Source organism: Neophocaena asiaeorientalis, unplaced genomic scaffold (genome assembly GCF_003031525.2).
Source record: "Neophocaena asiaeorientalis asiaeorientalis breed wild unplaced genomic scaffold, Neophocaena_asiaeorientalis_V1.1 scaffold171, whole genome shotgun sequence".
In the NCBI taxonomy this organism is placed as follows: domain Eukaryota; kingdom Metazoa; phylum Chordata; class Mammalia; order Artiodactyla; family Phocoenidae; genus Neophocaena; species Neophocaena asiaeorientalis.
In genome coordinates, this window is record NW_020174013.1 from 1,418,791 (window position 1) to 1,442,747 (window position 23,957).

The 23,957-nt window shown below is 38.7% G+C and overlaps 1 protein-coding gene across 4 annotated transcripts in view; it reads right to left on the reverse strand.

Moving 5' to 3' along the window:
• Nucleotides 1-4: 4 nt before the first annotated feature.
• The window catches only part of EIF2AK2 (eukaryotic translation initiation factor 2 alpha kinase 2), a 37,089-nt gene continuing 13,136 nt past the window's right edge, over nt 5-23,957 (reverse strand). Inside the window, exons 8-17 of one of the 4 annotated variants that reach the window (XR_003004281.1) lie at nt 23,151-23,185; nt 21,557-21,622; nt 19,837-19,959; nt 16,871-16,987; nt 15,233-15,413; nt 11,694-11,822; nt 6,876-6,980; nt 5,758-5,811; nt 5,483-5,680; nt 5-1,030 (exon numbers count right to left, since the gene is read on the reverse strand). Coding sequence is in view for 3 of the 4 variants with exons in the window: in XM_024753475.1 (XP_024609243.1) it covers nt 5,558-5,680; nt 5,758-5,811; nt 6,876-6,980; nt 11,694-11,822; nt 15,233-15,413; nt 16,871-16,987; nt 19,837-19,959; nt 21,557-21,622; nt 23,151-23,185 (933 nt within the window). In the remaining variant the exon portion in view is untranslated. Of the gene's footprint in view, nt 1,031-2,937; nt 5,681-5,757; nt 5,812-6,875; nt 6,981-11,693; nt 11,823-15,232; nt 15,414-16,870; nt 16,988-19,836; nt 19,960-21,556; nt 21,623-23,150; nt 23,186-23,957 lie in introns of those variants that run through there. The other 3 variants (XM_024753475.1, XM_024753476.1, XM_024753474.1) reach the window with 3 other exon arrangements.

Here is a 23,957-nt window from a genome sequence, read left to right on the forward strand (position 1 = left end):
AAATGTTTAAAAATTGTGGTGATGGTTGCACAACTCTGAATATACTAAACACCATTGGACTGTATACTTTAAATGGGGTGAATTTTATGGTATGTGAATGATGTCTCAATAAAGCTGTTACTTAAAAAAAGATTGAAGGGAATTTCAGGTAGAAACCGTAGCTGAGAGCCACTGAGCACAAAAGCCTATTGAGGTGACTCTGAGCAGACCTGTGTGGCTGGGGCCTATTCAGGTAATGCTGAATGTGAGATGCAGAACGGGAGCCCCCAGAGGAGCACAGCCCTGCCAACACTTTGACTTGAGCCCAGTGAAACCCATTTCAGACTTCAGGCCTCCTGAACTGTAAGAGAATAAATGTGTGTCACTTTCAGTCATCAGTTTTGTGGTCATTGGTTACAGCAGCCCTAGAAAACCAATACAGGTCTCAATCAAACTGACCCCTCAAGAGCCACACATATTTGAGAGATATCTGATTTGCCTCAGAGTTTTACCCATTACATGGCTTTTAGTCAGAGTGTAAGCCAACAGTGGGGCCTCTGTACATCTTTCAACTGTAGTCCCTGCATTTGTGACCATCCTGAAGACATGTCGTGACTGGGATAGCTCACGGTCACAGACGTAGAATCACAGACATTAGGGAGTGGACAGACATTTAGATATAAAGAGTAAATATCTAAATGGAGGTGTCTGCTGTGCTTTTGTTTCTGAGCCCTCTCCTCTACGTAATCTCTCCCTGGGCAATCCCTTGGATTCAAAGTTAAGCATCAGGGCTTACTTCCAGATAACATACACATCTCTTCTGTGTATGATTCCAGTTCATCCCTTCTCTCAAGTTCCTCTCCTGCATTTCCTAGAGTCTGCTCTTCACCCTCCCCTGAATTTATGGCAGTACCTCCAACTTGGCATCTCCAAATGAGATCTAGTGTTTTACCTCCCAAATCTGCTCCCCCTCACCTTGTTGACATGTGAAAAGCGGCCCCACTATTGGTCTCACATTTATCATCTGTGATTCTTCTATGAAGAACTTCTCCTAAAGTTGAATGGGACAGATGGGATAAATATTTATTAATTTTTAGAATGAAGTGGCATCCCAGCAACGTCCAAAGGTGACAAAGAGGTTTTTTTTTTTAGGCAGGAGTGTGATCCAACCTATACTTTGAAAGTGTTTAGACTGGGTTTAGACTGACAAGGAAGATTGATCGTAGTAGATGACACCACCACAAGCCACCGACCAAACTTAAAATCACCGAAAGCAGAACCACCAGACATCACGCTCCTCCTGAAGTGAAGCAAAAGAAGGTATATAGTATCACCTAGGGAGTATTCTCAGAAAAAAATTTCAGAACAGAATCAAATCAAGTTTCTAGATCTGACTAGACACCATGGGGATACCATCAGCCAAATCCTAAGTGAAGGAAATTCTGTAGGATATGTGACCTATTCCTTCCTCAAATAAACGGCAAGAGGAAAGAAATTAAAAACGAGGTGAATGTTATAGAGTAAAAGAGACATACCAACTAAATGAAATGTTGGATCCTGATTTAAACAATCTACAGAAAGACATTTTTGAGATAGGAAAACTCAGTACAGGCTGATTATTACATGATAGTTAAGAAAATCGTATGAATTCGTTGAGTGACAATGATGTGGTTTGGTTAAAATTAAAAAGATCTGTTAGAAATACATCTTTACGTATTTACAAGTGAAATGATACGATGCCTGAAATTTAAAATCCTTCAGCAAAAGACTTAAAAGGAAGGGGTAAATGAAACAGGAAAGACAGAATATCAATAGCTGTTGAAGCTGGGTAATGAGTACACAGAGTTTCATTATTCTGTTTTTGTGTATGTTTTAACATAAAAACTTATTAAAAATATGAATAATATTGAAATTATTCCATATTCATAATGAAAAAGTTAGCATGCCAAGAACCTCAAGCTATGCTGAACACTCAAGTGGAAAACAGATGCTGTGAGTTTCTCTCTCAGGTAGGTACACTGGATGATGGAGTCTGGGAAAAGCTTGCTTTTAGACTTCTAAACATTTCATACATAGGTGTGCATGTACATATATATGTGTGTATACACGTGTATGTACAAGCAAGTCTGACTTCATAGACACACAACCTGTGTGGTTGCGTAAGGCCCCATGTTAATTTTTGAACAAGGGCCTCACATTTTCATTTTGCATTGGGTCCCACAAATTATATAGCTGGCCATACACACAAACACACACACTTATATATGTGTATATATATATATATATATATATATATATATATGTATATGTGTATTTATACTAAATATACCTAACACAACATACATGCTGAGTAAGCTACATATATATGTACTTGTTAAATATGTGCACATTTAATAAAAAATATATGTGTGGTTAGTAATAAAAATTTCCTAGAAGTTCTGTTCCTAGTGAAGCAGCTAGGTCACAATAGCTCTTCAAAATCTCTGCATGTATGTATGTTTTAATTAGCAAATAAGGTCCCTGGCCTTTGCCCCTCTCCTCCTCTGATAAGAGGATACTTTTTTTTTTTAATTTATTTAATTTTGGCCGCGTTGGGTCTTTGTTGCTGTGTGCAGGCTTTCTCTAGTTGTAGCGAGCGGGGGATACTCTTCATTGCGGTGCATGGGCTTCTCATTGTGGTGGCTTCTCTTGTTGAGGAACTTGGGCTCTAGGCACGTGGGCTTCAGTAGTTGTGGCACGCGGGCTCAGTAGTTGTGGCTCACGGGCTCTAGAGCACAGGCTCAGTAGTTGTGGTGCACAGGCTTACTTGCTCCACAGCATGTGGGATCTTCCCGTACCAGGGCTTGAACCCATGTCCCCTGCATTGGCACGTGGATTCTTAACCACTGCGCCACCAAGGAAGCCTGAGGATACTTTTTATTTACTATAGTTTTGAGGCTGAGAAAATATATACTCAAATAAATAAAAGCATCAAGGGATGCTTTATTTACTTCATAGTAGTAGAAATATTAAAGTGAGAGAAGAATATATAAAAGTATTCAATCACTATGTTGTATACTTGAAACTAATATAATAATGCAAATCAACTATACTTAAATTTAAAAAATGAAAGAAGGTAAAAATAAGGCCACATTCACACTAATTTGCCACATTCATTGGTTTTTCTTTTGAGTTTAGCCTTATTCATCAAATCCAGATAATATTAGTTTCTTAAAAAAGATTTCTCTCCACCGAGAAAAATTTCAAACCTACAGAAAAGCTCCAAGAATAATACAAGAAACACTTCTATATTGTCCACCCAGATTTATCAAATTTTCAATTGTTAACATTTTGCCACATTTCCTCTCTCTCTTTCTATATATATATGTACTATCTTTCTACATATATATGTATTATCATTGATTTTTGCTGAACATTTGGAAGTTGCATATGTCATGCCACTTCACCCCTAAGTATTTCTGCATGCATTGCCTAGGAATAAGACATTTTCTGGCATGACCATAATATCATCACACCTAAGAAAATTATCAATTATTCTATAACATCATTTAATATGCAGTCTATATTCAAATGTTCTCAACTACCTGAAAAATGTCTTTTATAGCTATTTTCTGGGTTTTTCTTTTTTTCCTTATATCCAGTATACAATCAAGATTCGAGCATTGCATTTGGTCATTGCATTTGGTCATTATATGTTTCTAGTCTCTCTGTATTTAGAAGAATTCCCCTACTTTTTTTTTTTCATGATACTGACTTTTTGAGAAATCCAAGTTAATTACCTTATCAAATGACTTCTTTCAGGATTTGTCTAATCATTTCCTCATGATTAAATTCCAGTTAAACACTTTGGGCAAGAAAACTAAATAGGTGATAGTGTATAATTCCTACATCACATCAGGAGGGTCATGATGTTAGGTTCTTCCACTTTCGGTGATGCTAAATTTAATTACTTTATTATTGTGGTGATAAGAGCTTTCCATTTTAAAGATACATTTTCCCCTTTGTGATATCATCTGTCGGACTATATTTAAATCCTTTTGAGGCTCCTGTTTCCCAACGCCTTTTCAACCAATAATTTTAGTATCCATTGATGAGCCTTGCCTTAATCAAATACTGCATGGGAGTTGAGGACCATATTAAATGCTTTTAGTAACACTCTTTAGAAATTGCTATAAGCCTTCACAAAAATATTATCTATTACTATGATTTTTCTGCTAAGCCTAAATTTGGCTCATTTTAAAAATTGTAAAATTATACGACAATTCTAGAACAGTAGTTGGATGCTATAAAGCTTAAAGGAACCCTCAGGTTCTTCCAATATACAGCTCATACTATTTTCTGGCATTCCCTACAGCAATTCAGGGAAACAAACTAGTATACCCAATGTTCCTCAAATCTATCTTTTCCAGAACGCATGCCATGCCCCTTGCCCATACTGCCCAAATGTTCTCCTCTCTATTCATCTAAATCCTTCACATACTTGGAAGTCTCACCGGAGTGTCACTTCTAAGCCCTGTGCCATGGGTCCTCAGCATAGAGTGATCTCACCCCTCCAGACTGATTGTTTTCTATGCTCAGCTACTGTCTTACAGCATAGTTATCATCTCTTTAAAGTGTCTGTTATAATAGGTACAAAATGTATTTAAGAGAAATAGAATAATTATGCAGTAAACACTAGTGGACTCAACAGCCAGTGTAAGAAAAGAAAGTTAACTGTTACCTCGGAAGTCCGTTTCTCCAATCACATCACTCCCATCCCTCCTCAGAGCCAATCACTGTCAGAATCTAATAATGGTTCTCAATCCTTTCCTTCCCTTTATTGTTTTACCACATTTGTTTGAATACCTAAGCACACGTTTCACATAGCATGTTCCTGAACTTTATACAGTATTTTCTGCAATCTGCTTTGTTTGCTTAATATTATGTTCCTGAGAGATGTGGCATGTTAGTGCATTTAGCTGTAATTCCTTCACTTTCACTATAAAACACTATATAGTATTCCAGTGTGTGAATACAATTTATGTATCCATTCTTCTTCTGGTGCTCATTAGCGTTGTTTCCTGTTCCTTTGACTATAATAAACGGCATTTCTATGAACATTCCTGTGCACATGTATGTAGCAATGGAACTGATGGCTTTTCAGGAATGGCAATATACATGTAACTTTGCTAGATGATACCAAATTGCTTTCCAAAGTGATTATACTTATCTTTTCACGGTTACCATATTTCTCCAGCTGGATTGTTAGCTATTTTGGACAGAGATAGATCTTATATCTTTTTGGCCTAGAAACAGCAGGTATTTAATAAATAGTCATTCGTTAATTGATTAACTAATTGGTATTAAAAAGAAAATTTGAGGCATTTTTTTCCCCCATCTTCATAATAAGGAGATGAGCGAGGGGAAGGCAAATATAAGAATGTTTTTGAAGTAAGAAAAAATGCAAACCTTTCTGCAAATGTGGCAAAAAATTAAGGGAGAAAGGAAAATAGAAGATAAATACCATTAATATGCCCAAGCAGACTTTAGACAGTTATAGGAAAATGGAGTATCAGAAGAAGGATACTTTTTTAAGTATCTAACATGTATTCCATTTCTTTTTCTCTGCAATATTATTCCACTCCTTCAAAGTCTTCAGTATTTCCAATGTGTTAGGTCGTTTCTTGGGATCATTTGAGAGTAATTTCTGTAGAAAACTTTTCTGTAATGATAGTAAGAGTCAATACTAGGAAATAAAACATTGAAAAAATAAAATTCCGATTATTTTTAAGTGCTTACTTCTTTGTTGTCAAATACATCTGAGAAGGTGCCATCCCTTAGATTTTCAAGAAGCTAAAAATTAAACATATATATTCATTAGGAAATTATTCACTTTGGAGAAAAAACAAACTTAGGAAGCACTAAAGCTGGGGATACCCTAAATCTGGGATGTTTCTAGATCTTTGGAAAATCTCTTTAGCCAAGAAGCAAGCAGGAATCCTCTCCTCCACCCACCCCATGTTATAACCATCCTGAACATTACAGCATGTTGAAGTGTTAAGAGCATCACATGAATTATCTCCCTTCATCCTTTTTGGAACCCTATGCAATAGGTACTTTGATTATTCCTGTTTTACAGAGAAGAAGGCTGTCGAATCCAGGTGAGTCCCTTTTACTGAGCTTCAGACTAGGATATCCAGTTGCATGCAGGCTTCAGTGGCTCCCTGCTGCCTCCACAAGAAAGTCCATATTCTTGCCTCAATTTAGCCCCAATATATCTTTCCAGTACCATCAACCACTACTTCCTTGACTGATATACTCCAATAAAAATGACACCGGCCAGCTATTCCCAAACACACTTTCCACATTCCTGTCTCCACATGGCCTTCTTTCCAATCTGGACTATTAGAAGTCAACCAGTCCTTCAGAGCTCAATTTAAATGTCTCCATGAAACCTAAATCCCTACAGCTTGCAAGACCTCCCTCCTAGCTGTTTCCATTAGACCTCATGCCTTCTCCTAAAACATTTACAGCATTGTCTTATGTTACCTTTCCTCCTAGAATATAAGCTCCTTGAGAACAAGGCTTATTTATTTTCATAATCCTTGGAGCACGTAGCACAGGGTCTTATGCAAAGCAGGCAATCAAAACAATTTTACAGAGTGACTCAATTAGGAAGAAACAGCTACAGTTTTATGAGATGTACACACCTTCCAAAGAAGACCAAAGTTTTTGATCTTTAACAGAAAATACTGGTTGCCCAAACATGAAAGGGATAAAAATTCATATTTCATTTTCAGTCAGCACTAATATGTTCCAGCCCATCCTCACGTGGAGGCAATAACTGTTTGCAGCAGCACTTTGGACATGACGGCCAATAATATTTGTTGCTTAATTCTTTCTGTGAGATTATTTACCTTCACTGTTTCTAACACAGTGGAACATATGTGAAGAAGTTCTGCAAGAATTAGTCCCAGAGCAAAGATGTCCACTTCATTTCCATAGTCTTCCATACAAGAAATCTGAAGAAACCAAAGTATATTTACATTTGTGACTCATCTGATATAAACATCCATGCCTTCTAAAGCCAAAAACGTTATCTGACCAAAATGTATCACACAACAATGTATGTTTATTAGCAAGATGTGTGGAGTCTGACTGCCCAGGTTCAAACCTCTGTCACTAAATAGTTGAATCACCATCAATGTGGGAATAATCTCAACCATAAAATGGAGGTAACAATAGTTTTAACCTCATAGCTTAACTGCAGGGTTAGATGAGACGAGCAGGTGAAGCAGTTAAAATCGTGCCCAGTAAATCAGCTGTATGCAAATGTTCACAGCAGATTTATTCATAATATTCCACAACTGGAAGCAATCCAAATGTCCATCAACAGAAAAATGGGTGAACAAATTGTGGTATAGTCATACAACAGAATAGTATTCAGCCACAAAAAAGAATAATCTGCTAATATGAGCAACAACTAGAGGTTCTCCAACAGGCATTACTTTGAGTGAAATAATCAAATACAAAAGAGTACATACTATATGATTCCATTCTTATGAAGTTCAAGGACAGGGAAAACTAATCTATGGTGAAAGAAATCAAAGCACTGGTTGCCTCTGGGCAGTGGAGAGGAGTGACTGACTGGAAAGGGGTCTAGGGGAATACTCTAGGGTGAGGAAAATGTTCTACATTTTGATAGGCTTGTATGTTTCACAGGTCTATGCCTTTGTCAAAACTAAAAAAAAAAAGTACACTTAAGATCTGTGCATTTTATGGTGTATAAATTATTCCTCAATAAAATGTGACAATATAGGATGCAGGAGATATTTTAGAGAGTGGGAGTTAAAAGGGAGCTGTTAGTCCCCTACTGTCTTCTACCTTCACACTTCGCAAAAAACTTATATTTTTATGCTGAATGGTCCCCAAAGGAAGAGGTGTGTTCCTTCTTCATTCTAGACTCTCAAACCATCAGATGGCTCATTGTATTTTTTCTTAGATGACAAAATAGTAGGGGTATTTTGAAAGATATATTACCCTTCAGTAAAAAATCATCTTTAAAGGGCATTTATAAAAAAAAAAATAGGACAAACAACCCCAAAAGATGAAAACAGACAGTAAGCAATCAACCAAAAAAACAAACAAAACAAAACAAAAAAGCCCCACCTACTAGAGTAATGAGTCTATATATAAACCAAACATTCATGAATTGATAGCTGTACAATCATATTCATAGCAGCAATACAGCGATACTCAAAGTAGCTAAAAGATAGAAGCAACCCTAATAGCCATCGATGTGACAGATTAACATAATGTGATATATCCATACAATGGAATATTATTCAGCCTTAAAAGAAGGAAATTCTGACATATGCTACAACATAGATGAATCTTGAGGATATTATGCCGAGTGAAACAAGTTAGTCACAAAAGGACCAACACTGTGTGATTCCACTTATAAGAGGTCCTTAGAGTATCCAAATTCATAGAGAAAGTAGAATGGTGGTTGCCTGGGGCTGGGAAAGAGGGGAATGGAGAGCTATTCAATGGGTCCAGAGTTTCAGTTTGGCAAGATGAAAAGTTCTGTGGATGGATGGTGGTAACGGTGGCACCACAGTGTGAAGGTACTTAATGCCCCAGAACTGCACACTTAAAACTGGTAAAGATGGTAAATTTTATGTGTATTTTACCACAATTAAAAATAAATATATTTTAAAAATCAGCAGCCTCACTAATAACCAATAAGATACAAGGAATCGCATTTTAATAGCAAAACATGATACGTATCCAGGGAAAAGCTTTAAAAATATGAACAATATTCATAAAGAAAAAACAAATTTTCATTGAATGTTTTCATTGAAGAATATAAAAGTGGCCTTGAGGTAGAATATATTACTGCTCCCAGCTGTGCACTGGCCTCCCAGAGAGAGCATGACACTTCCCCACCATGTGTTTGTCTTGAGCTGGCCAATTTGCTCTGGGCAATGACTTTCAGTGATGTATGCCACTGAGGAGCAGAATCTTAAAAGCCATCACAAGGTTCTGACACTGCTTTCTGCAGTGAGGACAGAAATATTCAGATAGGGTTCTTCCTTCAGCCTGGGCTCTAGAATGAAGGAGACACGTGGGGCAAAACTGGGCCAAGACTGCAGCCATCACACCACATGAGCAAGAAATAAACCTTTGGTGTTGTGTATGCCACTAGGAAATCAGTGTCATTTGGTACCATAGCATAGCCTGGCAAAAGCTGACTGAGGAGGATTTGAATAATTGGGAGAAATATACCAATTTCTTGGAGACTTCTTGGAGAAGAAGTCTCAAATATATAAAGATGTCAATTCCCCTCAACTGAATCCTTAAATATAATGCAATCGCTATCAAAACATCAACACCAGTTGTGGAACATGACAAACTGATTCTATAGTTTATTTGGAATAGTAAATGTGAACACTAAGAACATTTTTTTCTTCCAGTTTCATTGAGATATAATTGACCTACAGTACTGTATAAGCTTAAGGTAGAACATTTTTTAATTGAAGAATAATGTCCTGATATCTATCAGGACATTATATAATGCAATAATAATTCTATAATGCTAAAATATAAAACATTTTATAATGCTATAATAATTAAACAGGATGATATTAAAGAGGAAGAACATTAAATAAATCAACTGGACAGAATAGAGTCCAGAAACAGATCCATAAGTGTGTGGGAATTTCATATATGATAAAATAGCATATTTATATTGTGTTAAATATATATATATATAAAATTTACCATTTTAACCATTTCCATTTGTACAATTTAGTAATTAAGTGCCTTCACAATGTTGCGTAATCATCACCACTATCTCCAGAAATTTTTTCATCACAAACAGAAAATGTACCCATTAAACAACAACTTCCCATTCCTCTCTCCCCTCAGCCCCTGGTAACCTCTGTTCTACTTTTTGTCTCTACAAATTTTCCTTAAAAGAATATTTTAGATCATTAACTATTTGATATATGGTGATGGGACAATTTCATACCCACATGGGGAAAATCAAGTTATACTCCTTCATATATATACAAAAATTAATTCAGCTAAAGTATCAATAAAAACACGAAATATTTTTACAATCTTGTGGTAGGAAGGACCTCCAAAATAAAAATGATTAACCCAGAAGCCGTAAAGAAAGTATTGAGGGACTTCCCTGGTGGCGCAGTGGTTAAGAATCCGCCTGCCAATGTAGGGGACACAGGTTTGATCCCTGGTCCAGGAAGATTCCCACATGCCGCGGAGCAACTAAGCCCATGCACCACAACTACTGAGCCTGAGCTCTAGAGCCCGTGAGCCACAACTACAGAGCCCGTGTGTCACAACTACTGAATCCCACGCACCTAGAACCCATGCTCCGCAATAAGAAGCCACCGCGATGAGAAGCCCGTGCACCGCAACGAAGAGTAGCCCCTGCTCACCGCAACTAGAGAAAGCCCGCGTGCAGCAACGAAGACCCAACGCAGCCAAAAAAAAAAAAAAAGATCAAGCTACACCTCATTCATCTCAGTGACCAAAACTGCAGTCTGATAATTCCATAGTCCGACTGAGAGTGTGAGGGAGGAGGCAGCATTCTCGTACACATTAGTAGGAGAACATACTAGAGTCACTTTTTTTGAATGACAATTTCACAGCACGTATCAATTTTTTTTGAATTTTTGTATTTTATCTATTTTTTATATAGCAGGTTCTTATTAGTTATCTGTTTTATACATATTAGTATATACACGTCAATCCCAATCTCCCAGTTCATCCCACCCCCGGCCACTTTCCCCCCTTGGTGTCCGTATGTTTGTATGGACATCAGTGTCTCTATTTCTGCCCTACAAACCAGTTCATCTGTACCATTTTTCCAGGTTCCACATATATGCATTAATAGTATGTATCAACTTTGAACTGCACCTGTCATTCTAGTCAGCAATTTCAATTCAAAGAATCTATCATTGATTATCATCGAAATATTTGTTTTTAGACTCAAAGATAAGGAGGAAGACACGTAACATGTCTATAAATGTAAAAAGTTGGAAACAATCTAAATAAATGCCCATCAATAAGGCAATAGTTAAATGCGTGCCGGTATATCTATACTTTGGCATACAATACACTTGTTAAAAATAATGTGTCAAGGGCTTCCCTGGTGGCGCAGTGGTTGAGAGTCTGCCTGCCAATGCAGGGGACACGGGTTCGTGCCCCGGTCCGGGAAGATCCCATATGCCGCAGAGCGGCTGGGCCCATGAGCCATGGCTGCTGAGCCTACATGTCCGGAGCCTGTGCTCCGCAACGGGAGAGGCCACAACAGTGAGAGGCCCGCGTACCGCAAAAAAAAAAAAAAGTGTCAAATCTATTTGTACAGCTATGGAAAGATTATGATACACTGTTGAGTAAAAAAAAATTAAGTCACAAAATAACATTATAGTATCTTGTAAAATGTATTTATGTATGTTTTTATGTAAAAAGTCTCTGTAAATATGTATTTTTATCTGTATATTTTTTATAACCCAAAGAAAATGATCTAAAAGGATAAACCACAAACTCTAGTGAGAAGAGTAGAAAGGAAGGGTAAGGAGAGCTTTCCATTTTTATTCTATTTACTTCTGTACTGTTTTAATTTTATGAGAGGTGCCTATTATTTTTATAGTTAAAAAAATGAAAGAGATAAAAATATATATCAACAGAAAGGAAGGGGACCTCACCTGTTCTGGGCTCATGTATTGCCTAGTTCCCTGTTTACTTGTCCGTGCTTCATCATTTTTCAGGTATGTTACAAGTCCAAAGTCTCCAATCTTTATTTGGTTCATACCTACTAAAAATATATTTCTTGGCTACAGAAAAAAAATTTTAACTTGTAAGTACCAATTTGACAAGACTTTTATCACACATCCAAATCATATTTAGTAACAGCTATTTTTATATTTACTTATAAGGCATTTACTCTTACATAGGTAAGCCCAAAACAGGAAATTTATTATTATCAGTCTTTAAAATGCTAGCTGAGGAAGTAAGGACTTTTTGGCTGAGAGCAGAGAAGGCTTGGGGCATAGCTGCCTTCAAATATCTTAAGATAAGTGGAAGGTGGATTCACTCTGCCTGGTCCCAGGGGACAGATCCAGGACTAGAGGATGAAAACAACCACAAGATTTGCCTTAATATATCCTGATATACTAATCGTGTGGTCCAAAGAATGGGAGTTAGAGAGTTCCCCATCCTATGAAGTATTCAAGCCAGGGCTGGACGCCCACTTGGTGGAAACGTTGCAAATATGAGTCCAGGATTTGATGGGGATTGAAGTAGACACCCTTAAGATCCTTTCTAATTTTGAGATTCTCAGAATGAGTCCATTCCCAGTAATGCTGCAGAATATCATATGCAGAATTTCCCCTGGAGCCTTCCTTTACGTCTATTTCTCCAGGCGTCTGACAACTTCTTCACAAACGTAGCCCATCTTTTTTTTTTTTTTTTTTAATATCTTTGAATTGATACAGCCACTATGGAGAACAGTATGCAGGCTTGCCCTCTATCTTTGAAGGCATATCAAGTTAACTGGAAGCTGATGACTAGCACTGAAATACTTTTTTTTCCACGTAATTCTTTAAGCAGATTGAAAAAAAAAAAAGGAATGGAAGAACCGAATGACAATTCCACAACTTTGTAAAAGGTATTGACCAATATTCTAAAGACCATGAAAACATGAAGGTTTTTGATGAGGAAATTAATATTTTGCCATTCTTGAGAAAGCTACTTTCAATGCAATGTTGGGCTATCCACACACACACACAGACTCAAGGAGACAACACTTAGGACAGGGCCTAGTAAAGAAACTGAAAGAGAAGAGACCATAAGCCCAAGCAGGTTGAAAGAGCAGCTTCGAAGAACCAGCCTGAAAAAGCCCACGCAGAAATCAGTAGTTAGATTATAACAATTAATGGTTAGATTGGAACCTACCACCAGTAACATGGACGGAAACCTGTAGACGTGTGGGGATGTAGAGAGAAAATGTGCCTCTGCTGTATTCAAGTTACAGTGTAGGAAGATGTTGGGTTTGCAAGTACAACTGCTGGTCCCACACAAGGCTACAGCCTGGCTCTGAGAAATAGGAGGCTGCATTTACGAAACTGTCTAAATATATAAGCTGGATGGGACTGTCTAATAAAAATATTAGATTGCTTGTTTATAGTTCATTAAAAAGAAAAAAACATGATGCCACATTTTGTCTAATCAGTTATGGTATGACTAGGCAAAATGTTGGATGGTAGAACATAAAAAAGGGTGTGAAAAAAAAAGGGTGCCAACTGGGAATTCCCTGGTGGTTCAGTGGTTAGCACTCTGAGCTTCCACTGCAGGGGGCCCAGTTTAGATCCCTCGTCGGGGAACTAAGATCCCACAAGCCGCAAGGTGTGGCCAAAAAAAAAAAAAGGAGCAAACTTTATCCAGGAGGTACAGGAATAAGGGCTGAGGCTGACCGAGGGGCCTGGGCCGACTGGGGGACTGAACTCCTCAGGCCCTAAGCCCTCACTCCACAAACCTCTGTGTCCATCACCAGCATTTTTGGTCTGGTTCTTAAGGTAAATGCTGGTCGACTTTATAGAATAGGGGCTTTCTTGGGTAAAGACGGTTCTCTGGCAAAGCCACCAGGAGCAGGTATTTTGCAAAGCATCACAAAATAAGGTGCACACCTTTGTTCATATCTTCTCTCAGATATGAGAAAACAACAACTGTAGCAGTGAAGCTAGGAAGTTGCAGAAGATGAAAGAAGGCTCAGTAGTATTAAAGTTTGACCTTTGAGCACCTGCCGACATAGAGCAAACATTCTCTGCAGACACAAGAAAAGATCACTCCCCGACACGGAGCACAAGCAGTGCAGAATACAGGAGGGAACTGGCAGACCAGGTGGTGGGAGAAGGGAGCACCGATCAGAATTTCACTAACTCATCCTGACAAGGGTCTGGGAGGTAACACTCAAACTGCTGAGTAGAGGAAATGACTGGGTAAGTAGATAATTTATTTGCAAATGATTGTATAAATAGATAATTGTGTTTAATTTCTTATTTAACTCTACGATTTATTTCGAAGTGTAGGTATAGCCATTCTAAATGTCACCTTTTGAACAGAGTCATTATATCATTCCAACTTCAAAGAACACCTTCAGATACTGTTAAAAAAAGATACTGGAACGAGGTAGACTCCTACTTGAAGGCATCAGACATCCAGCCCCTGGGCAGACCAAGGATGCAATACCTCTTAAGGGCCATCTTTTTCTACCTAGGCCAAACAAACAACTATGTACATGGTTGCTTATTTTTCTCAAGGAACTTTTTGCTTTGTTTCTCATTCCCGGCTGTTTTAGACAGGTGGGGTAAGCAGAGAGTCAAGGTCCACATAGACAAGGTGCTTCTGTCTGATCCAGAGTGACTGGGAAAAGCTCATAAAGGAATTGGGACCAAAGGGGACAGGCAGATAGTGTCCAATGCAAGAACATGAGCAAAGATTCGGTGACAGGATTCAGCATGGCCAGTCTGTGATAAGCGTAGGCAAATCACAGGGAGTATGGAGGAGAGACTGAAAGCTCTTCTGTCTCTCTTCTTTCACTTTTGAGGAGGAAATGGGAAAACTGCTCAACTAGACCATAAAAGAAGCTAGGAAGCCCGAAGAAAATGAAAATACAAAGATATGCTACATTCCAAGGTTTGGGTTACTGCAATTTTCCAATCATGGGGCACAGATGTCTAACCAAATGCCAAGGAAATTCTAGACTCTGGACCTAGTGGCTGTGACTGCCCTCAAGAGTAATGACTGAAAGGTTAAGAGAACCATGTTTCCAAAGCCAGTTACCAGAGTCCCTTCTGCCTCTCAGACAAGCCTGAGAAGCAGGAGAGGCAGGGACAGAGCAGCCAGCTGGCTGTGCCAGCCACAATAATTATTTGCACAAGTGTTCAGTATACTAAAGCTCTTAGTGTTTACAACTGGGGTGTGACTCTCAGCCAGGATGACAAATAGAACCAGAAGTGAATGAGCTTCTTCCTGTGGAGCTCAGTGTCTCCATAAGTTTACAGCCCTGGAGACCTTCTGCGTGGTTCTATAGATTGGTATTTGGGGCAAGTGCTAGATCCATTCTAACTTTAGAGGATCAGAGATGTTATTTCCTCATGACTGTCAATCGATTCTAAAACTAAAGAAGACAGACTTTTAAATTAACTAATTTATCATTTCCTAACAAAGTATTTTTTCCACTTACCTTAAGGTCTCTATGAATTAACTGTTTTGAATGTATGTAATGTACTCCTTCTGTTATTTGTTTAAAGAATACCAAAGCCAAACATTTGTCTTGTTCCTTGCCTCTTCTATCGTCAATCCATTGCTTCAATGTCCCTTTATCACAGTATTCCATTTGGATGAAAAGGCACCTAGTCTTTGATCTGGGTATAAAACTCACAGTATGTTAGAAGTAGCAATACAAATAAATTTATTAAAAAATACACTTAAAATTCCATTAAAAAATTGCACCTTCTTAAAAATGCCAAAATATGTCTCAAAACAAACCTAAATATAACAAATTTGAATCAAAACATAATAACCCAGTCTTTATTTAAATCATAAATTCCCAGGTATCCAAAGCTTTGTTTAGCTAAGTTATAAAGTAGCAGCCTGCCCATTCTTTGTTGCTGAAGGTCCTTGATTATCTTTGCTAATAGATAGGAATAGAAGCATAAATACAATGGAATTGCAGAAAACCAAATTTCATTAATATATACAGTAATTTTGAAACATTTTAATTCACCATTGCTCTACTGAGCATCTATTTTGTGAAAGGCACAGAACAGGCATCTAAAGATAAGAAAGTGAGTTAGACACTATCCTTGCTGTCATGAGGATTATAGTTTAATAGGACAGAGATAAAGGAAAAACAAACCTAAAATAGTAGTACATAGATAAGAATTCTAAGAAAAGTGCCAACAAATTGCTATGAGGTATAGCAGAGAGGACTGATTTTGCTAACCATGGTTTTTTGTTTTGGCTTTTGGGTTTTTTTTCTGAACTAAGTTGGCCTCAATACTAATTTAAATTCTTTGAGCATATATTGGCTAGAAAATAGAAAAAGGTAGCCAGGAATTTGCTGAAAGCTGAAGAAGTCTGTATGTTGATGGTACTTCTGAAACCGATGATAAGGTTCTCAATTACATGGTGTGGAGACGGTGGATGAACAGGCCCACAGTGGCCTCAGGATTATACTGAAAGGACTGTCTCCAAGAAACAATGGGTGACTTTCCAAGGGAGGCGCCAGCTCTTTAAAACCCTTCAGTCCCTTTGCAGTGGCTTATCTGAGACAAATCGTCAGTAATGCAAGGTTTGAGGGGAGGGTGCCCCCATCACAGCTCAGGGTCTTGGAATTATTTTCACTGCCCACCACCTGACCATAAGTGGTATAACTGCATTCAGAAGAGGCCCCTTGACTGCACCCTGCCAACCAGGTGAGAGGGACAGAAGAGGGTTGGCAGTGGAGGAAGGAGGGGAGCCTCCAAATGCAGCATAGACAGCAAGTTCAAACCTTCTTCACAAGACTGCGTTTATGGCCTGGACTGAAGTCAGGGCATGGGAGCAAGCCTGTACCTTAAACAACAGAGTCAGGAAAGCTAAACCTGAGATTTCAAAAACCACGGAGGACAATTTAAAAAAGGTTTTTTAAAGCAAGTCTGGAGCAAGAAAAAGACTATTCATTGTCTCCTTACTTGTAGAATGGAGGCATAACAGTGTCTCAGTGTTTCTGGCTGTGATTATTAAATGTAATAATTAATGGCCTTACCCAGTGGCCCACACATAGTAAATGACTGTTTCCTCTATCCCATTATGACTATGGGAATTTCCTTTTAGTTACCTTAAAGAATTTATGCTTTGCTCAGGATCGTAATCAAGCCCATCCCAACAACCGTGGTAGTGAACGATATTTGCATGATCAAGCATTGCCAAAGCTTTCACTTCACGCTCTACCTTCCTAGTTAAAAGAAACAGGAAACACAAAAGCGTCAGTATCCATCCCTGATAACAACAACAAAACGCCTCGAGCAACAGCAGACAGCTACTTATATTCCCTTATTAAACAGTGGCCATGGTTTCCACACTGAGTTTTAGAATGGAAGCCAGCAGTGCTCCAAAGGAAAGAGTGAACACACAGAAAAAACACAGCTGTTCTCACCCTCAACACAAGAGAAAAAACAGTAACTTAATTATTCTAAACATCACAGTTTAAAAGTCATATGTAGTAGTCTGTGAACTGCCAGTGATGGGATTTTTTTTTCTGGGCGGGAGCTAAAAAAAATCATCCACTATGTTTTATTTAGACGTGTTAAAATCAATTTGGATTTCATAAGCAAACCCCATTTGGGTAGAAGTGGTAGGTAACACAAGCAGCATGAAGAATCTAATTCAGAATTTTCAGTGTGTGGCAGAAGTGCACAAAGGGGGTGATCTATGCAGAGAGACTGAAATTTCATTGCACAATGTGGAAGCTTTACAGGGATGTGTAGTCAAGAGCTATGACAATTCTATGCCAAATGGGATAAATCAATTTGTGATTTCAAGGGTGAGAAAATAAGCAAACATTTTATAATTTCTTTTTTTAATTTGAAAAGTTCTATATGATGTAAAATTTATAAAAATAAAGAAAAAAATTACTCATATGTCAACACAATTCTAACATAATCATTTATTATTTTAGATTACTTATTATAGTCTTTCTTCATATACATGTTTACATATTTGTAATTATAGGGTATATTTTATCCTATTTTTTTCTATATAATGTATTAGCTTTAAAATTTTCCTGATTATTATACAATCTGTATAACCATCATGTATAAAGTTTTTAATGTAAGATTTCAAAAGTATAAAAAAGTAGAGGAAATAGTAGAATGAGCCCCTACCTGGCCATCACTGTTTCATCAGATAAAACAGTTATTAACTCCTGGCCAATCTTGTTTCATTTATACTCTTACCTACTTCCTCATCTTCCCCCTGGATTATTCTAAAGCAACTTCCAGCATCATACTATTTCATGTATAATATTTACAGTACATAACCCTCATTTTTTTTTTTTTTTTTTTTTTTTTTTTTATCAACCACTGCGCCACCAGGGAAGCCCTAACCCTCATTTTTAATGACTGCAAAATAGCCATTGATCAGGGGAGAGAACAAAACATACTTAATCATTTCTTCATTGCTGAACATTTTGTTTGCTCTAATTTCTCACTGCTATAAATGACATTGTGATTGTGATTTTTTATCTTCTTGAATAGCTTTTCCTATAATCTGGGTAATATCCTTGGAATAGGTTCCCAGATAGGAAATCCATGGGTCAAAGCATCTAAACATTTTTATGGCTCTAGATTAATATCTCCAAGTGTATTTTTCACCAATTTATGTTTTACCAATTTATGAAGCCACTAGAAATGTCCAAGGCATTGCACCCTTATCATAATTAACTATGACCATTAAAAAAGATGTTAGGGGAGAGAAGGAACAACCGTAGTTCATTTCTGTTAAGCAAAACGATGAAGAACGAAAAAGCCTTGTTTTGATGCCGAGTAGGTATGAAGGTATTTCAACTGCAAGGCTTTCTGTCCATGGGACAGAAAGTAGGTTGGTTTAACTGGATGAAGAGCACCTGGGACACCATGCCTGCTTCTCCTTTGCTCATGTCATTTTCCTTCACCCATATCCCTTTTCCATCTCTTTCTCTAGTCCTTGAGGGATCAGTCTGGCCAAGTTACAAATAGTTAACAACTGCCAGAAAACAACAAGCAAGACTGGTGAACATGTGATTTAAGACCTGCTCCCTCTGTGTTTTCCTTCCTGAAGGAGTTCTGCTATCCAGTAATTGGAGTGGGGTGGGGCTTGGGAAGGGCACAGATAATACGTAAGACAAATGTGCGAAGCACTGGTATATAGTGGGAACACAGCAGACTGGTATTCCAGAGGATGAGCTCTAAATCTCCACCTTGTTACCACAGTAGATAGTGTCCAATATGGTCATCATGAATTCCTTCTCTCCACATACTTGCATCCACTCCTCAGAGTAAGAGGCAGTCTATTTGCCCTCCCCTCGAGCTGCTCTTAGTGACTTTGTTTAACCAATATAATGTGGAACTTCCAAGACTGCTCCCTCCTGGGATGAGTTGCTCTGGGACAGTCCTCAGAACCCAACAACTAAGCTGTGAAAAGCCAAGACCACATAAAGGGGCCATGTGGAGGTGCTCTGGTTAACAAGTGCCAGTGGAACTTGTAGCCACAGCCAGCATCACTGCTAGCCATGTGAGAGAGCCATCTCCGATGTCCAGCCTTGTCAAGCTCCTAACTGCAAATGCATGAAGAATGGCCCAGATGAGCACAATCAACTCATAGGACCACTAGAGATAGTAATAACTAGGTGTTTTTAAGCCACGACATTTTGGAGTGGTGGATTATGCAATAATAGACAACAAACACCCACTAGCTTTTACCTTTGTCAAATCAGTTCATATCTTTGGATCTCAGTCCCCTCATCTGTTAAGGAGATGAAACTACAAAATCTCGAAGGTCATCTTAAGCTAAATGATTTTATAACTTTAGTTTTCATCGAGACAGCCTCAAAAGGATGATCAGTGGTATATCCATTTTTTAACTGAAGTAACCACGGTAAAGTGAGATCATTTCAGAGTAAGCCAAGCTCCTCATGGTAGAATGACATTTTTAAGGAGGACTACAAAATAATAATAATACGCTAGTGCAGAAGAGAGATACATAAAAAAGAATAGTTGCAGGTTCAAAACACCTCCCCATTCAAAAAAATAAAATATTACTACTTACTCGTTATTATATTTAACACATTTAATAACATAAGTCTTCTCATCGATTTTGTGTTTGGCTTTGAAAACTTGGCCAAATCCACCTGCGTCAATTGGTGTTATTTCTGTAAAATCTCTGATAAACCTTGAAAGATGAACGTTACTGTTATTCTGAGGTTCAGGGTTCGCTGCTCCCCACTCCCACCCTCCCACTTTCCCTTAACAGCACTGGTGAAATGGACTGTCTAATAAGCAGGGCTCTCCTCTTCTGAATAAGAAGGATCCACTTCACAGAAATTCTTGAATTGCAAAGCATAGGTCTTCCCTCTTCCCATCCCAACATAACAGATCACCCCTGAGAGTCAGTCACCTTCTGGTTAAACAAAAGCCATGGTAAAGAATCTTATCCCAAGTATAAAACTTTAGAAAACAGTGCCACACTGTGTTCCCCGGCTACCACCAAGCTGTTACAAGAGAAATGAGCACATGCTCTGAGCCTGCCTACGTTGGCAACTCCTTGGGTTTCCCCTCTCCCTCATGCCCCACATTCCATCATTAACCCTGCCAATTCTCCTTCTAAAACACACCTGCTGGTGTCTGCCCACCTTTTCCCTGCAGTCCAAACTTCCATCAGACTCCCGCAGAACTTTGTTCACTGGACACTCCACTTCCCCTCCTTCCTCCACTCCAATCCGTGATCCACAAAGCAACCAGTGTGATAAACACTAAGTCTGATCACGTCTGTTTATTGCCTAGATCCTCCCATAGCCCACCCCTGCATTCAGCAAAGCCCAGAAAGTCCTTGCATGGGCTACAAGTGGCCACCTGTTTGGCCCTGCCTCCCTCTCCAGCTGGTCTCGTGGCCCCGGGCCCTTGCTCACTGCCCTCCCAGCACACGGCCTTGTCTCCGCTCCTCCGACGTTCACATCACCTTTCCCACCTTCACCTTCCCACATGCTCTTCTGCAGAAGCTCAGGGCCTCCCCACAAATGTGACCCCAGAGAAAGCCTTGCCTCACCCCTCACTCTACATCCAAGGGTTCTGCTTTCATTTCTAACCATGTCATGGCTTTTCCTTCAGACCTCTGACCACGGTTTGTAATTACAGACTTTTTCATGTAATCATCATCCCCTCAAAACTCCAGGAGGGCAGGAGCTGTTTCTATTTGTTCCTGCTATAAATCCAATGTCCAGCACAGTGCCAGGTATATATTAGGTACTTATTAAATATTTGGTGATTCTTTATTATTTTTTAAGCTTATATTCAATGTCCCCCTGTTGCAAATAGGCCTCCTTTGTTTTAGATACTTTATATAAAGCCCAAACACATGATCTACCACAAAAGCAACCCCTTTTCAAAGGGAAATCTGCTATGGAGCTGGAAAATGGAATACAGATCCAAGTGGATCTACTGTGATTCCTGCAGGAGTACTTTTGTTGAAAAAAAAAATCACTGGTTTATAGAAATATTTGCTTTCAATATTAAAACCTTCCATAGATGTCAGAGAAATCCACCTGAGTATCACACAGATCTACACTTACCACATTCCATTTGGATACATCTAAATTGTGTTCCTCCAAGAGACAATGATCCTTTGTGGGCCTGATTGTGCTAAAACAATTAAACAGTTCAGGTAGAAATATAATTTAACCTGCCTGATGTTCAACAGTCCCTTAAGAAACTTTTATCAGAGGAGCAAATGTATCCTTAAACAAATTCTTTTTCACAGTTTTCCCTCTTACCTGGAGTCCACAGTGTACATGCTTTCTTTACTCTTCACAGGAGAGTCAAATCTAGGTGCCAAAGATCTAAAAGTTAACAGAAGCCCGTAAACTCAAAACTGAAATCAAATGTAACTTGTTTATATTAGTAGGTTTCACGTCGCACTAGGCTTTTTATATATATATATATTTTTGCAGTACGCGGGCCTCTCACTGTTGTGGCCTCTCCCGTTGCGGAGCACAGGCTCCTGACACGCAGGCTAAGCAGCCATGGCTCACGGGCCCAGCCGCTCTGTGGCATGTGGGATCCTCCCGGACGGGGGCACGAACCTGTATCCCTTGCATTGGCAGGCGGACTCTCAACCACTGCGCCACCAAGGAAGCCCTGGCTTTTTATATTTTGAGTCAACTATTAGAATAATGAGGTAGCAAATACTAACCTTTTTCTTTAGAAACAATATGGTTCTCTGTCCTCTATTTTTCGCTCCTTTCTTGGTTCCTCTTTTGGCCTTAACACATTCATTGTCAGCATGCCGCTGGCCTCTCTTTATCTCCCTCTAGACTCAAAACCTCAGGAAATATATCTCTTTGAACTCTCATCCTGGTTGTGTTTCCTTTGACTTTTATTCCTTGCTGGTGGTAAGCCTCCTACAACTGGAAGTTCAAATACCACCTAAAACTAAACAAATACAAACTGCTATCTCTCCCCTAAGCCGTCAAGTCTTCAACTCCCTTAACAGCATCAGTGCCATGACTCTTGTCAGCAACTCATCCAGAAGGAACAATCTTTGTATCCTTTTTCCTTTGCATCTTCTTTACCCAGTTCTGTAACTCAGTTCCCTCAAGTCACGTCTACTCTTCCTTTACAGTCTGTCTCACAAATGCTCCTCCTTCTTCCTCCCTGACACTAGAACCACGACTGACAGCCTGATCATCTCACACGCAGGCCTCTCCCATCTTCATTCAAATACCCGCATCAGGCATCATCTCTCTGCAAACATCACCTATTGTTTGGAATGTACTGGTGCCTTATAATGGCTCCTGCTGCCATCTCACTCTCACTGCTGACTATACTGACATCCTTGCTTTTCTTTTCAGTTCAATAAACGAAGTCATCATAATTTACATAACATTTGGTCTTTTTTTTTCTTCCCCAAGTTATGATACCATTGCTACACACACCTGTGGGATCTTAGTTCCCCCACCAGGGATTGAACCTAGGCTCCCGTAGTGAAAGCACAGAGTCTTAACCACTGGACCGCCACAGAATTCCCATTATGCACTTCTCGTGAAAACATCTCTGCAAACCCATTTCCTCTGTCAGCCTCGTCCAAAATAATGCCCTTAATCAATTACTCGACCAAGAGCCCCATAGGCCTTTATGTCTACAGTGTAGTGTGTGCATATGTTCAAAGATTTCTCCACATATTTAAAAGTATTGCTTGTAGATTTCAAGATTTCAGTGAGCCTTAATTATGCTTTCTACTCTGAAACTCCACTCAAATAAGGGCATATAATACTCTACAAATACTGAAGACTTAATAAATAAGGCTAATAAACTAAGTCTGAAATAAAACTACATTTCAAAACATGTTCAATGCATGATGATACTCACCTCTTCACCTTTCTAGGATTATTTCTGGAACTGTTCTATAATAAAAGAAAATGGAGAATATCCATAGTTTCAGATGATTAAATTAAGTATCTTGCTTTTTCTTGCCATCCTTTCTCCTGTATATCTAGATGGTCCTTTGATCACATTTCTTTGTCCTTAGATCAACAACCTCATCAATTTGTATGCTCTCACTAAGCCCTGCTTTCACTGCACTTGGCTATATCAAAGTTCTCACCGATTTTAGCAACCAGACAGATATGGCAGGAAGGTCAAAAAAGACAAATTGCAGGACATGTTCCGCAGAAGCACTGATTCTCCAGGTATAGAATATGGCCTCCTAGGTGATCCTCTGGCCGGCAGATCTTAGCAAGAAGGTATGCATCACAATCACTCACACTGCTAGTAAAGACACAAGTGTGGCCCAGAGATCTAGCTTAAAATATTTTCATTTTTAGGACAAATTAATAATTTAATTTTAACATTTAGCCAAAAAAGGAGTCTTTGATATAGCTCTCAAAAATTAATATCATATAGCTCTTCTTCACTCATATTCACTTTCATTCTGTTAGGTTTTGTGGTTTTTTACCAATTTTAATATGCTGACACAGACTGCGAACACCAGACTAAGATTTCTTGAGCTCATATCACCTGCCAGCCTCAGTTTTGCACAGTGACTACATTATGATAAATTCAGACATTCTGTTCATGGACAATATTGTTTCCAGTATCTTCTATTACAAACAATTTTGCAAAGAACATGCTTATACATGTTTCTATATGCACACATACCCATGTTTCTCTAGAAGA